The sequence below is a fragment of the Monopterus albus genome, unplaced genomic scaffold (genome assembly GCF_001952655.1).
Source record: "Monopterus albus unplaced genomic scaffold, M_albus_1.0 scaffold26.1, whole genome shotgun sequence".
NCBI classification, from domain to species: Eukaryota; Metazoa; Chordata; class Actinopteri; order Synbranchiformes; family Synbranchidae; genus Monopterus; species Monopterus albus.
Genome location: NW_018127906.1, coordinates 800,084 through 815,370, shown reverse-complemented (window position 1 = coordinate 815,370; position 15,287 = coordinate 800,084). Strand labels below are relative to the sequence as shown.

The window sequence follows — 15,287 nt, the reverse complement described above, 5'->3', positions numbered from 1 at the left end:
GGTCTTTAAGATACGATGGAGCCTTGTCATTAAGGGCTTTGTATGTTAGGAGAAGGATTTTAAATTCTATTCTGAATTTTACAGGGAGCCAGTGGAGAGAAGCTAATATTGGAGAGATATGATCTCTCTTGCTAGTTCCTGTCAGTACTCTGACTGCAGCATTTTGGATTAACTGGAGGCTTTTTATGGAATTATTGGGACATCCTGACAGTAAAGAGTTACACTAGTCCAGCCTGGAAGTAACAAATGCATGGACCAGTTTTTCAGCATCACTTTCAGACAGAATGCTCCTGATTTTGTCAATATTGCACAGGTGAAAGAAGGCAGTTCTAGAGACTTGGTTTATGTGTGATTTAAAGAACATATCCTGGTCCAAGATTCCTCACAGCAGTACTGGAGGCTCATGAAGTCATTGCTGCTGAGATCTAAGGCAATGTTAAGCTCAACAGCACTGTGGATCTTTGTCGGCCTGTCTACAGTGCTGAAAAGAAACCTGGGGTTGTTCTTATTTTCCTCTATCAGTGATGAATAATATGCAGTTCTGAAACTACAAAGGGTTTTTTTAAATATGTTTTTCCAGGCAATGAAAAACTCTTTTGACTTAGTGGAGTGCCACCTCCTTTCCATTTTTCGTGATGCCTGCTTTAGGGAGCGGAGCTGTGAGCTGTACCACGGGGCTAGCCTCCTCTGTTTCACTACCTTCTTTTTCAGAGGGGCAATGGTATCAAGTATATTACGCAGGAAGGCTGCAGTACTATCAACAAGATTATTGACTTGTGTGGGAGTTAAGTTAAGGTTATTTCCTTAAACTTGGTAACAGCATTGCCTGATAGACATCTACTGTAGTGGAATTGTTTCCCACATAGAGTATAATCCATTAATGTAAATTCAAAAAGTTATTAGAAAATGGTCAGACAGAAGAGGGTTTTGAGGAAAAACTATTAAGTGTTCGGCTTCGATGCCATATGTCCAAACAATAGAGGGTGTGATTAAAACAGTGAGTGGGTTTATTTACAGTTTGAGAAAAGCCATTTGAGTTCAGAGAGCAGCATCAGCAAAATCAAAGTGAATCTGAGAATTTAAACGTAATTCTGTGATTGTTTCACTTTGGTTACATTCTAAAGCACGAACAAACACACCTACAACTCACAACCCTGTGGGGAGGATGTTTTGTGAATGTCCTCAAACAGACACAGACCGAAACTGGATGCAGTATAGTAGGCTTCTCTAATTCCTAATTTCAATTTATAGAAATATCAAACTAAATCAGATAACAGCCCATTTGTTTAGTTTTCAAATTGGCCATGAAGTACGACAGACCACTAGACATCATGAAAACCATCACGCCTCTGGTACCGGGATTCTGGCATCTGTGTAAAATGAACACAGGAGCGGAAGGTTTGTCGGCTTTTTAAGCTGTTTAAAAATGCTTAAATCGAAAAAGCTGCCTTGAAGGATGACACTGTGTTGTTTTTTGTTCGGGTCAAACATAATTGTACCACTCAGCCCTGCTGCACAGTGTGCTCTTGCCTTGCTAACAAACTCTCTGTCTGCCTTCTCTTGGTTCCTGATTTTCTTTCTCTGCTGTAGGAATGGAAAGTGACCAGGTTAACATTTGAATATGATCCGGAACCTTATGGGAAGGATAGGGATGGCGCCATCATCAAGGTTGCGCAAGAGTTTGGAGTGGAGACTGTTGTTAGAAATTCGCACACACTCTTCAACCTGGATAGGTTTGTAGTGCGCACACACACACACACACACACACGCGCACACACACACACACACTTGTTAGTCCTTAAGTTGTTCAAATTGAGTCGGTCACCAAAGATGCTGACAATACCTATAACTTAAATTACCATATCAATGTGTTTAGAAGTTTGTTTTTCATGCAAACATCTCCAACTGCTGGCTGGTCTGCGGTGGAACCATGTCCAATATGTGACATGTCTGTGTATGGACCCTGCTCTCACTGTGTATCTCCTGTGATGACACAGTGATTACAGCGCAGCGTTGTTGATGTGTGCAAGCCGCCCGCAGCGTTGTATATATCATCCAGGTGGAGCAGTGTTTGTTGTAGCGTACTGCAGAGGCCACTGATAATTTGATCCGTGTGTTAAAGTCCAGACCTGCTGCTGGATGAATCTGGTAGGACCAGTGGACCAGCCTGAGACACCCCAGGAATATATTTGACTATGGCCGATGGTGTCTCTAACTTCACAGTTCTGACTATGGAGTCTCCATTTACCAGAGTTGTTTTCTCAGCGGGTGTGTCACTGGGTGGGGAAAATCGGTTTGAAACGTGAACAGGCAGGGGATGCTCCGTGGGCATTCATTTGGAGCTATGATTCTTGTGAACTGTCACCCAGCCACCTGTCTGAGATCCCGTTTTAATTTTATATCAAAATAGCTTTAACTCTTTGTATTTTCTTTTCTTTGTTCTCACTTGTTTGGTTCTGTTATTCTTTTTCACCTTGTTATTATTTGCCTGCTTTTGTCCTGTTGTGCTCTAAATGCACAGTTATACATCTGTTGTAACAGTTTGTGCTGAAAAATCTTGTATTGATTTTCATTGTTGTTTAATAAAAACATTTTAAAAAAAGACGTTTCTGTATCTTCAGAATATCCGATTCCCTCCGCGGACCCTGACCGTTGCATAGCGTTCGTTGTCACGGTGACAGATAAACTTTCAGACAGCGAAGGGAAGCAGGTACCGACGGATTAACGGGCAATTTAACGGACTTCATATCGATTTAGAAGCCTTGCAATAACCGACTTTGTGAGCGCCGCCCAGAAGATTCACCTCAACGCTGAAGAGTTACATTTCCGGCCCGGGAAAACACCGGTCGCTCGGTTTGAGATCCGGACTAGCTATCAGACGGGGGGCTAATTGGCATAAGCATGTGTGACAGCAGAACGGTTCCGGACGGTAAAGTGTACCGGCAGTTGTTTGATGCTCAGGTGAGTCAAGGTTCCAGAGGAACGGCAAAATGTATTGTCACGTTAAGGTGGAGTCCTGTAACTGAAATGAGTTTGTCATAAACTACAGAAGTGAATCTCCGGCAAAACATTATTGGGCGCACGCACTACATTTTGAGAGTGCGCAGGCACGTACCGTTATTTATAAACACGGAATCAGATTCGAGACCGTAATCCCGGCCATGCGTGTGCTCGTTTCTCAGAATTCTCCGCTGAAGTCTGTGCTATCTTTTCGGTGCGGCTGGGCGCACCCAGATAGGGTGAGGAGCTCGGTCACCCGGGAGGAGCTCAGAGTAGAACCGATGCTCCTCCACATCGAGAGGAGCCAGCTGAGGTGGCTCGGGCATCTGTTTCGGGTTAACAAACACTGAATATTTATAGAGATGTTGGAGTAACGTGTTAGAAACTGATAGAAACCATCATCATCAAGACTCCAAATGAGGAAGATCTTTTGGAAGGTTGATGTTCATTCTTTCACAGTTTACAGACACAGAGACAGGAAGCAGTGAAGCTGTTACTCTGACATTTTATGTTAGATTTTCTTTTCATTGTCTCCCATCTGAAGCTTTGCTGTTTTGGACTTTCCACATCAAATGGATTCAGAAGGACGGTTACAACAGTGCATGGATAGAATTAGAGCAAAATGACTCCAAAAATAACTCAGTTGCAGACCTTCCTTTTCTCAAAAACTCTACTAAGAAAATGAATTACTGTAAGAACATCACAATCCACTCAACTCAGACAGCCTGGTGGAAAGCAAACAAAATCACTAAATCATCACTTGCACCATGTAGATACACTCCAATTTGGCAGAACCCTGATTTCAAACTGCTTAATAACGCTATCTATTTCCAACACAAAGGAATCACTCACTTACATCACCTATTTGAAAATAACCACTTCATATCATTTAATACACTGATCCAGAAGTACAGAGTTCAGAGAGAACAGTTCCTCCAGTACAATCAGCTAAAATCCATAATTAAATCAAAGATTAGTGTAATCAATAACCCACTACAGCCTTCCAAATGCAATGTAAACTTACAACTTATACAATACAAGACCATTTATAGGACTCATATTACAGAAAGTAAAATGTTCAAAATGGGTTTTACCGACACAGACATCTGCTCACAATGCACTCTAGATTGCACCAACAATTATTTTCATGCTACTTGGATCTGCCAACCAGTTCATTCCCTCTGGATAGCAGAAACTCTCCACCATCTTGGGCTGTAGAATCCCTCCTTCTCCATCACTTTGCTTACTCTGTAATATCATAGAAATCGACCACCTACCAATTAAATATAAAAACCCACTCCTCATTTCTCTAGCTATTGCCAAGAAAACAATCTTTCAAAACTGGAAATCAAAAAAATCTCTACACATAAACCACTGGACCAACCTTCTGACAGAATACATCACATTGGAGAAAATGACATCCGCTCACAAGAATAGTTTATCTGCTTTTTATGACACATGGAACCCATTTTTAACACATTTCAACTTGAATCAAATACCTGGGGCTGAGGACACACACATTCCCACCAACCTCTAGAAATGTAACAAACTGATTATTTAATAGTACTGTTATCGTCATTATTATTGGTAATTTTTTTAAAATTTACTTCCTCTCCTTTTCCCTTTCTTGCATTTCATAGACTGCATAAGTTGGAAATACCCACACTTCACACACTACAACCTTGTTAACACTCTATATCCTTTTGTAATGTCATGTAACTGTTGTCTTGTCTCCCATGTTCAGTACTGTTTTGTTAATGTGTTTGTTTCAATAAAAAAAAAAAAAAAAAAAAATAAAAGCTCCATGTTTAAAACAGCTCCGTTCTGAAGGTTTTTCCACAATCAGCAAAGACTCTTTCAACCACATGGATGATAAATTACTGATGCCACTTAACAATTTAAAAAAACATTTTAAGTTTCTCAAGTTGGGGCCCGGACACCAGTGCAGGCACTGGGCTGACAGCCACCTTAGATAACAGTGATCATTTTATCTTCCAGGTGGTTGGAGTGTTAGAGACACCTTCAGAACAACGGGAACTGTTTCTGTTTATTAAATGAATTAATTGCATTGAAGAAATTCAAGACTTGGAAGTCAGGTCTGTGTCTGGTCTGTGTTTTGTAGGTTCAGCTGTCCAGGTCTCTGCTGACTGGGCGCACAGACACAAGGACAAACTGTCTGTCGGCAGAGGACAGCAACACACACTGCAGTGCAGCCAGCAGGTAGACGGACAGGGCAGTTCACCATTAGCATGTACATGTGTATTAATTTTTTAACATCCTTGTCTGTCTCTGTCTCTAGGTGAGTTTCCATCCACCTGGTTTTATTTACTTTCTCAAATTCCCCCCAAAAAAAACATATCCCAAAAATAAAATTGTGACAAATGAAACGGCTTCAGTGAACAAATGCTGATGTCCATGAATCATGTGGCTCTACCCTCAGATGTGTGTGGAGCGATGAGGAGGGTGTAAGCTTCCTCACATTAACACAGGAGTCAAGAATCTTTATTGTCATTATGCATAGCACAACAAAATTTTTTCCAGCAGCTCTCGGCTTAAAAGAAAGGCACATTATTTACATAACACACAATCATATAAGTCACTATAAAACAATGAGCGAATAAAAAGGGATGTATGGGACCTAATCAGGTCAGCAGCATGTTAGCAGCAAAAGAGTGTAGTAACATTATAGCCTGCTGTTTATCTCCATCGCCCAGTCAGCGCAGACACTCACAGCAGGAGGAGGTAGACACATACATTCATTCAACTTTCGTTTTGTAGATTTTCTCCAAATTTAGTTAAACTTTGTGCTACATTTGGATGGAAACCCACATTCTGTCTCAGCATAGAGGGAGATGTTTGCTTGTCTCTCAGGTTGTTGTGTTTGTCCTCCAGCAGGGGGCACCCGCTGGATGCTGATGCTTATGATGTCCTCAGACTTCCTGACACTGTGGGTTTGTATCAGTTTGAATCATTTTGAATCAAATGGGTGTTTGTAGAGGAGGCCATGGTGCATTCACTTACATGTGTATTAGACATGCACACTGTACTTACAGCAGTTACTTTGATAGATTAGTGTTGGTGGTAACATGACAGGCAGCAGCAGTCTGACAGTAACAGCCTCTGTCAGCATTTTCTGAATGGAATAAAATCTTATATTTTTAGTGACACTGAAAATGTTTAAAGAGCCCAGGACACTTTTCCTTGTTTTTTGACTTATCTACAATGTTACAACAGCGAATGATCATCTTAGATGTGACCTAAAGCTAAAAGATTAGGTGAACGTATTTTCTAGTATTTCTATGCAGAAGCAACTCGGTTTATACATGTCTCACCAACTCTCGCTCCTGAGACTTTTTCTCTAACAAGATAAAGTATTACGTGATAGTTTAAGGATTTCCTTCAATGGTCATAATCTCCAGGCTGTTGCGTGTTCATCTGAGCTTGTCTGACATCCACCGGTGCCATTGTAAAAGAATTTTTCGACTGCGCCTGGTTTTGTGGATATATTTTCCCTCCTGCTGCACTGTGACCAGAGGATGTGGAGACAAACACAGGGCCTGAGGTTACTGCATGTCCGGGAATGTTCCTGTACAGGGACTCACTGTTTTACCTGACCGGGTCTAAACTACAAGCAGCCGCCAGTGAATCCCCCACCATGGTTAGTGATCAGCTGATCAACGCTGGATTGCCCCAGAGCTCAGTACCTGTTTGTTCTAACTGCTTGAGGCCAGTGTGTCTGCAGCAGGTGATGTGTTGCTGGTTAACCAGCAGATTAATGACCCATGATGTTATTGTCTGCGCTACGCTACCTGTTGGAATTAGTTTCACTACTTTGGGACTGTATGCGGTCGTGTAAGACGCAGTGACCACCGGTTGGATTTACCAGCCTTGGAGCTACTTGAAAGGGGGCAATGTTTCCACTACTCGGTGGGACTTAACAGTAAATGTAACAAACACAGGTTGTGCGTCTGTTAATGCCTTGTTTCTGTAATGTTAGAGAGACTTTACTGGAGAAGTTACTGTGTCTGCATTATGCCAGTTAAAATATGGGGTTTCTCAGTTACGTGGTTTGTTTAGAGTGTTACACATCTCTTTGGTGCATATACCATTGTTTACCTATCTATGGAGGAGACATTCACATTAACCCTAACTCTCTAACCCCACTTGCGACAACACCAGGAGCAGGAGTTGTGCATGTTCACAAATTGTCCTCATTTTAAAGAAGAGGCTTTTTGGCTCTGATTCTGAAATAGTTATAAACTATTTGGAGTTGTTATGGTTGAGTCCCCTCACCAAGGGGGTGAGGGAGAACAAAAAGGGAGGACTCAAGGTGCAAACCCAGGTGCTAGTGAAAAAAATTGATTTATTAAGAACGCAAAAACAAAGTTACCGAGTATATGTATAGTCCATAACCTGCTAGAGCAGTGGTGGCTGAGGAGACCAGGACGGGCAGGTGAGAAGACAGGAGGACTGCAGGAACCAGGAGAGTCAGAGGACCAGGACGGACAGGTGAGTAGACAACCAAGGCAGGTGAGCAGACAGGAGAACGGCTACAGGTGCGATGACAGAAGGGACAGGAAGGAGAAGACAGGGCAGGTGTTGCGGTCGTTATTGCGCTCGCTGTCAGATACCTATGGAGCTGAAATCAATAGCACAGGAACTGTCTGTGTTGAAATCACATTACATACAGCTGAACACATGTATCGAAAAAATTAAGAAATCAACTGCACAGGAAACTGTCAGTGTTGAAATTACATAATGTCTCGATAACACATATAATGCTCCAATGACAAAGGAGCGTCTGCCAGGGGTTTATGTAAGAGTGGTTGAATTAGTGGAGACGAGCGTCAGCTGTGCACCACGCCCAGGAGTCAATCAACAGGCAAATGTGACAGCTGTGTCGCTGAGCCCGTGGGATAAGAGAGCAGGGGAGAGAAAGGAGGAAGAGAGGCAGGTCGCGCCGAGCGGACCTCACAGGAGTTATGAGGTGTGCCAAGCTAATCTAGAGGTACCCAAGATTAAACAGTAAATGGCTGGAAACAAGCACAATGAGCAGCAATGGGGGATTTAAAATGTTGAAATGAAAGTACCACAAACTGAGGTAGAGGAATAAAAGTTTGCACAACCTATCACCTGTCGTCTGCTCTCTTTCAGTGGTCAATCGTCCGTGCTCTGACATCATCGAACGTCTGACAGAGAAAAAAGGCAAAAAACATAAAGAAACTCTGAAACAGCTGGATACAGAACTGACAGAACTTGCTCAGGTAGAACATATACTGATGTAGTACACCCGAGGAGGTATACACTCTACACCTAACTAATTTGTAGTGACTGACATTTTGTCCTGTCAGGTGTGTGAGGCTCAGGTGAGGACCATCAATCAGGAGCTGTTGTCCTCTCTGACGGAGGTGGACCTCAGATTGGACATCCTGAAAGACAGAATGGAGCAGCTGGGTCATGTCAGTTTGCAGGTACACATGAAACCCAGATCCAGAGTCCTAAGAGTGACATGTGATCACAAACATGAAACACAGGATTGGATGAAATGTCTCATGTCATTAGTAATGTTTCCTTGATTCTTCTCTCCTCACATCTTATGTGGGTGGGACTAAGACACGAGGAAAAGAAGCAAGTGAGGGAAATGTCGGTGCTCATAAGAGACTTGAGATGTACCCGCTGGCACACCTATTTTGTGTTCTGTAATTATAAGTAAAATAATATGGAAAATAATAAATTTGAGTAAAAAAAAAACTTGACTCATGACCTTGGAAACAGCAGTTGGCCAAACAGTCTCTCCTTAAGGTTTAGTAGCTGTTTCTCTCCTCTGCAGGAGGTGCGCGGTCTGTGGGAGCAGGTGGAGGAGGAGGTGAAACTGAAGAAGATCAGGATCCTGGAGCTGAACAACAAACTGACTGAGTCTGAGAGTCAGCGCACGGACAAGGTCAGACTGACTTTAAACTTCATCAGGGGTTTGTTCAGGATTTATACAGAGCCTCAACATGCCGCTCACGCTGGCTGTAGCCCTGTTGTCCAGTGAAGAGGAGACCAGAATCCTGCACAGTGTAGGGCTGACCCATAACTCGTATTTTCATTGTCACCGCGATATGAACATGCACAATAAAATCATCGCAAAAGACTGCTTGAAACATGATGAATAAGAAAAATCACTTAATTTACACACGTTGCAGGTTTCCCGTACATTGATTTATTTGAGGCGGGCCTCCACAAGTCAACCTTGATCGTCACATATGAATTTCAAACAGATTAAATCTTATTTCAGGGCAGTGCCATGCGTAGTGGATGTATTCACTCAGTCCCTCGGGAAGGGAGAGGAGAGGAGAGAGGAAAGAGGGGAGGCTAGAGGATGGGGGAGAGGAGAGGGGAGGAGCTCAGAGCATCATGCCCCCCCCAGCAGCCTAGGCCCAACAAGACACAACAAATAATCAAACACTGGTCAGGTTGATGTGGCTGGTGACTGCTCATCAGAAACATAGAGCTCCAGAGCCAGGGCAACCTGTAGAAAGGTACAGGGAGAGAGAGAGGACACACTACAGGAGAGAGGAGACACAAAGTTAGTAAAGTGTAATGTTGGCATATAGAAGCATAGGGAGAGAGGAGAGGAGAGGAGAGAAACTCTCATCATGGGGCCCCCCAGCAGCCTAGGCCTATAGCAGCATAACTAAGGGAAGGCTCAGGGTCACCTGATCCAGTGGACTCTAGGAACCACAAGTAGACCTGCACTCTGAGAGCGAAGTGCTCTGTTAGGATGATAAGGCTCTACGAGGTCTTTAAGATATGATGGAGCCTTGTCATTAAGGGCTTTGTATGTTAGGAGAAGGATTTTAAATTCTATTCTGAATTTTACAGGGAGCCAGTGGAGAGAAGCTAATATGGGAGAAATATGATCTCTCTTGCTAGTTCCTGTCAGTACTCTGGCTGCAGCATTTTGGATTAACTGGAGGCTTTTTATGGAACTATTGGGACATCCTGATAGTAAAGAGTTACAGTAGTCCAGCCTGGAAGTAACAAATGCATGGACGAGGGAAAATTAAAAGAAAACAAGATGACTTTTAAAAGTCTTTTTCTGGTCGAATTAAAAATGAACTCTCCAGGTGTGACACTGACACACGTCCATAAGGGAATGGACCCAGACCCAGGATCAGTTCTGAAATGCTGCTCTATGTGTGCAGATCAGAGCTGTGCTCAGGAAGTACTGTCACCTGCTGGAAGAGATCAGCTTTCTGCTTCCAGCTGATGTCCACCGACGGATCCACACCGAGGCCACGGTAATGCTCAGATGGCAGTGACCTCTGACCCCTGACATCCACACACCGATGTCACACTTCTCCTTTGTTTGTGTCAGATGCTGAATCAGTCTCTGCTGGCAAACCGTCGCAGCACGGGTCGACTGCTGCTGCTGCTCCAGGAGGACAACCTGCACCAGGAGTCACTTCTCCGTCTGCGCTGGGAGGACTGTCTGAGCCGCTGGAGAGCAAGCAGAGTCAAAGAGGTCATAGACCGCTTCAGGTGGGTGGAGAACCAGGGTACAGACAGGTCCGGGGAACACCGTCTCAGCAGTAGTATCAGTATAAATGCTGCTTATACTGCAGTTTTTAGCAGCTGTATCACTAGTATTTGCACCAACAAATCCAGGATCAGCAGTGCTTGTGTTGCAGGAGTGTCTGCAGCAGTGATGGGCGGCAACAGCAGATCTCAGTTCAGAAGAAACAGACTCAGAGAAATTTGACTGAACAGCGTCGGGATCTTGTCTATAAAACGTGGTAACAGCAACACAGACTCTGTCTTCTCATTGGTCCACTTTGTCACAGTGATTCCACCCACCCTCGCCTCCACCTCACTGTTTTCTCCAGCTGTTACAGGCTCATTAAGTCACACTACACATTTCAATTGGCCTTTACTTACAGCTTTTGTAATGAACGACCCATGAGCTGGGTATGGAAGTAACAAGGAGAACCAGTGAAACTAAAATAAGCTTCACTGAAGGTGGGGACACACTCAACAACTGCTGAGCTGATAATGAACGACCGATCATATCCAGTTGGACCCAGTCTTTGACAGTCGTCAGATAAGATGGTGTAGTGTGCGACAGGTGAAGACTCTAATCTTCAGTTTTCAGATCCAGTCATCGCCAGTTGTCCTCAGAAATATTTTTTAAACATTTTTAATATTTGCGACTGACCAATGCGACTGTTGATGTCATTTGGTACACAACAGGTAAACATTCAAGACTGATGACCAAAAAGCGGTGGTGTGAACGTGCACTGGATAGCTGAAACTGTGCAGGAGAATGACGCCTCTACAACATCCAGTCAGCAGGACTGATAGTAGACTCTGTGCACACTGCCCTCTCCATCCAGGATTTCACCCACACCCTGCTCCTCTTTCCTCTTTTTTGTCCTTTTCAGCACAAACTGGACTGTGACCTATGGCTAGATGTGGACAGTGCGAGCTGGATTTGGGCGTCTGTGTTTGTTTTGGTACAAGAATTGGTGTGATCTCGTTTTGCAGACACTGGCTCAGGGTGCTGTCTGTCATGGGAATTTCTGTGATCAAAGGACTTGTGAGCAAGAGGTGTCTTTTTGGATTCACTGATACATTCGTAAATGGACATCCAACCTTCAGCAAGATCCTTCCGACCAAATGCCTGTCTCTTCCTTCACACCCCAGGTTGTACCAAATCAGCACAGATGGCTGGACGGAGTGTCACCTCCCGCTTGTAACTACAGTAAATGGTGTCTCCCTTCCCTTAAGATATTTACAATGCAATAAGCATTTATGACACAATAAAAGAGACAACTACGCAAACAGCAGAAAGGCAGGAAAACAGTGACGCCCGGCCCGGGAACATCTCAGCTGCTTGTCCCCCGACAGTCATAAGACTCATGACTGCTAGCATTTAATTACAACAAATAAGGATTTCTAATAAGAGCAGTGTAGTTGGATTTTTGCACTACATTGTCCACAGAGCCGGTGTGTGCTCCTTCTCAATGGTCGTGGACGAAACATCTGCACAGGTTACTGGAAACAGCTCTCAAGTGTGTTCCCGCCTTTAGTTCACAGCAGCAGCAGCAGCAGCAGCATGATGGATCTGACCATGGAGTTGCTAATATTTCTGACCTGCCATACTGATCATGCGATAATCAGCTGTCCTGAGCGTCAGTCAGCCACCAGTCTTTCATATTGAGTAGAATTAGTCAGCGTGAGGGATCAGATGCTAAAATCAGGCTCAAAGTGTCCAGAGCTGCTCAACTTCACTTTTCTTTTCACTGTGTGTTGTCGGCTGGAGGATCCTCCCTCCGGTGTCTGCCCCTCAGCGCTGTCATCCAGTCACATCCTGTCTGTGTTTCAGCTCCCTGGTCCCGCCCACCTGCTCTACTGCTTTGGTCTCTGATTGGTTCAACCAGCTGGCAGCTGTCAATCAACAGATCGGTAACTGTCATTGTTTTTCTCGTATTTTATGTTTTTTATTGATTTTCAGAATTTCAAGCAAGAACAACAACAAAACAAACCCCTGACCCCTACCATTAACTAACCAAGCAGCACTCACATTAAACAGCCATAAACAGATACACAATTGCACATGTAGGCCTTAGAGAAAGTCACATACACACAAGTATGGTTTTAAATAACATATACCACCGTGAGCATCATCAATACCATGAAAGTATTTACAAGCTATCAAAGGCTATTAACGTAATCAAGAAATGGCTGCCACACCTTAAAGAATTGCTTCTCTGACCCTCTTAATGAAAACCTAATTTTTTCTAAATAGAGGCAGGACATAGTCTCTCTTATCCATTGAGCATGGGTGGGGGGACGAGGTTCTTTCCATTTTAACAGGATAGCTCTACGTGCCAAGCTCTAGGTGCCAGCAGAGAGGAAAAAGCTATAATTTTACGCTTTGGTAGAGATAACTGCGGTTCTTCTGGGGCAACCCCAAACAGTGCCACCTGTGGGATTGGTTCTAATCTATGCTGGAGAACCGTAGTTAGAGAGTCAAATATTGACCACCAGAAATGTTCTAGAGCAGGGCAAGTCCAAAACATGTGAAGTAAAGTGCCTTCGGCTCCTTGACATCTATTACACAAAGAGCTAGGCCCTGTGTACCACTTTAAATTGAATTAGGGAGTGCCGGGCACATACTGATGACGAGTGGACCTGTTTAAGAACGTCGTCCCATAGATCATCCGAGATCAAACTACCAAGGTCCACTTCCCAGGCCCTCATAATGTTATGTGCAAAGGAGGGTGACTGATTCAAAAGTAGATTATACAGCCTTGAAATTGAACCTTTAATTAACACATTGCAGGAAAGGAAGAGGTCCAAAGGATTCCCAGAGGGTAAAACAGGAAAGTCAGTCAGAAGAGATCTGACGTAGTGTCTTATTTGCAGGACTCTAAAAAAAAATCAAATTTAACCAGCCCGTAGTGTGACATTAGCTGGTCAAAGGATGCAAATACATTGTCTATAAATAAATCCCTAAAACATGTTATCCCCTTATCAGACCAGTTCCCAAAGGTGATATCCTGCATTGCAGGCAGAAAAAGGTGATTGTGAAAAATGGGGCTTAAAAGAGACGGACCCCCAAAACCAAACGACCTCCTAAATTGAGTCCAGATCCGCAGTGAATGTCTCACCACTGAGCAATTGGCAATAGAGTATGAAACCAAATCCAGCCTAGATGCAAGAAGAGCCGGAAGAGAAAGTTTATCGTGAGCATGCACCTCCAAATCTACCCAGGGTGGTTTACAGGGTTGCGAATGGTAATGCCACCAGTACAATATATTACGTATATTTGCTGCCCAGTAATAAAACTTAAAATTGGGCAAAGACATCCCACCATGACACCTGGATTTTTGAAGGTGCGCTTTCCTCAACCTTGGACGTTTGCCATTCCAAATAAAAGTAGAAATGATAGAGTCTAAGGATTTGAAAAAGGACAAAGGAATGAAGACAGGTAAACTCTGAAAAAGGTAAAGAAATTTTGGGAGGACAGTCATCTTAATAGAATTGATTCTCCCAATAAATGATAATCTTAAAGGTGACCACTTTGAAAGATCTTTCTTGGTTCGTTCTAAGAGCATACCAAAGTTATATTGAAAGAGCTGTTTGTATTGGCGGGTGATGCAAACACCAAGATATGTGAATTAGTTTTTTACTATCTTCAGAGGTATGTTAGCGTATGGCGACTGCCCATGCAAACACCAAGATATGTGAATTTGTATGTTAGCGTATGGCGACTACCCATCTGCCACATTGACTGGGAAGAGTTCGCTTTTATCTAAATTGAGTTTATAGCCCGAGAATTTACCAAAGTCCTCAGTCAAAGCTGAGGGCAAGGAAGTCTGAGGCTCAGAAATGAAAAGCAATAGATCATCAGCATATAGCGCAACTTTATGTGTGAGCCCACCACGCGCGATTCCGGCAATTTGCTGACACTCGTGTAAGGCGATTGCCAGTGGTTCAATGGCTAGGGTAAATAATAACAGGCTTAAAGGGCAACCCTGCCTGGTTCCGTGCTGCAGATTAAATGGACGGGAGGACACTTCGTTGGTTAGCACTACAGCAGAGGGTGCATTATATAATAATTTAATCCATGAGAGGAAGTTAGGGCCAAATCCAAATTTATCCAAGGCAGAGAAGAGGTAATCCCATTCCACTCTATCGAATGCCTTCTCAGCATCTAGAGAAACTACACATTCCTGAGTCGAGTGGTATGGAGAGTGAATTATATTGAGCAGGCGACGAATGTTAAAGAATGGATGTCGATTCTTTATGAAGCCCGTCTGATCAGGGGAGATAATATCAGGGAGAACATCTTCCAGTCTCGAAGCCAGCACTCTGGCTAGAATCTTAACATCACAATTTAGTAAAGAGATGGCTCTGTAAGAAGCACAATCCAAAGGATCTTTGTCTTTTTTAAGCAGCAATGAGATACATGCTTGATTCAAGGTGGGAGGAAGGGCCCCAGTTTCAAAGGAGTCAGAAAGGACTGTTGTCAAAAAAGTAATTAACCTCCGAAATCAAAGTATTATCCAAAACAAAGTAGTCTATTTGAGAGTATGTATAAACTCCTCAGCTGTTTAGGAGTCTGATGGCAGAGGGAAAGAAAGAGAGTTTTTCAGTCTAGTGGTCCTGCATTTCACACTTCTGAACCTCCGTGCTGGGGGTGTGTTGGATCTTTGAGGGTGGAGGCAGCTTCTCTACGCACCCTGCGGTGGTAAATGCTCTGCAGAGAGGGCAGTGGAGTCCTGGTGATCTTCTCC

General features: G+C 43.5%; 1 protein-coding gene across 4 annotated transcripts in view; it reads left to right on the top strand.

The window, feature by feature from the left end:
* The first annotated feature begins 2,477 nt into the window (after positions 1-2,477).
* ccdc180 (coiled-coil domain containing 180) overlaps positions 2,478-15,287 on the top strand; it is a 58,680-nt gene continuing 45,870 nt past the window's right edge. For 3 of the 4 annotated variants that reach the window (XM_020595161.1, XM_020595159.1, XM_020595158.1), the window contains exons 1-10: positions 2,478-2,961; positions 5,123-5,220; positions 5,893-5,951; positions 8,155-8,264; positions 8,352-8,471; positions 8,831-8,941; positions 10,191-10,286; positions 10,364-10,527; positions 10,677-10,781; positions 12,371-12,450. In XM_020595161.1, coding sequence (XP_020450817.1) covers positions 2,902-2,961; positions 5,123-5,220; positions 5,893-5,951; positions 8,155-8,264; positions 8,352-8,471; positions 8,831-8,941; positions 10,191-10,286; positions 10,364-10,527; positions 10,677-10,781; positions 12,371-12,450 — 1,003 coding nt within the window. In that variant the 5' untranslated portion in view covers positions 2,478-2,901. The remainder of the gene's footprint in view (positions 2,962-5,122; positions 5,221-5,892; positions 5,952-8,154; positions 8,265-8,351; positions 8,472-8,830; positions 8,942-10,190; positions 10,287-10,363; positions 10,528-10,676; positions 10,782-12,370; positions 12,451-15,287) is intronic. The other variant, XM_020595160.1, reaches the window with a different exon arrangement.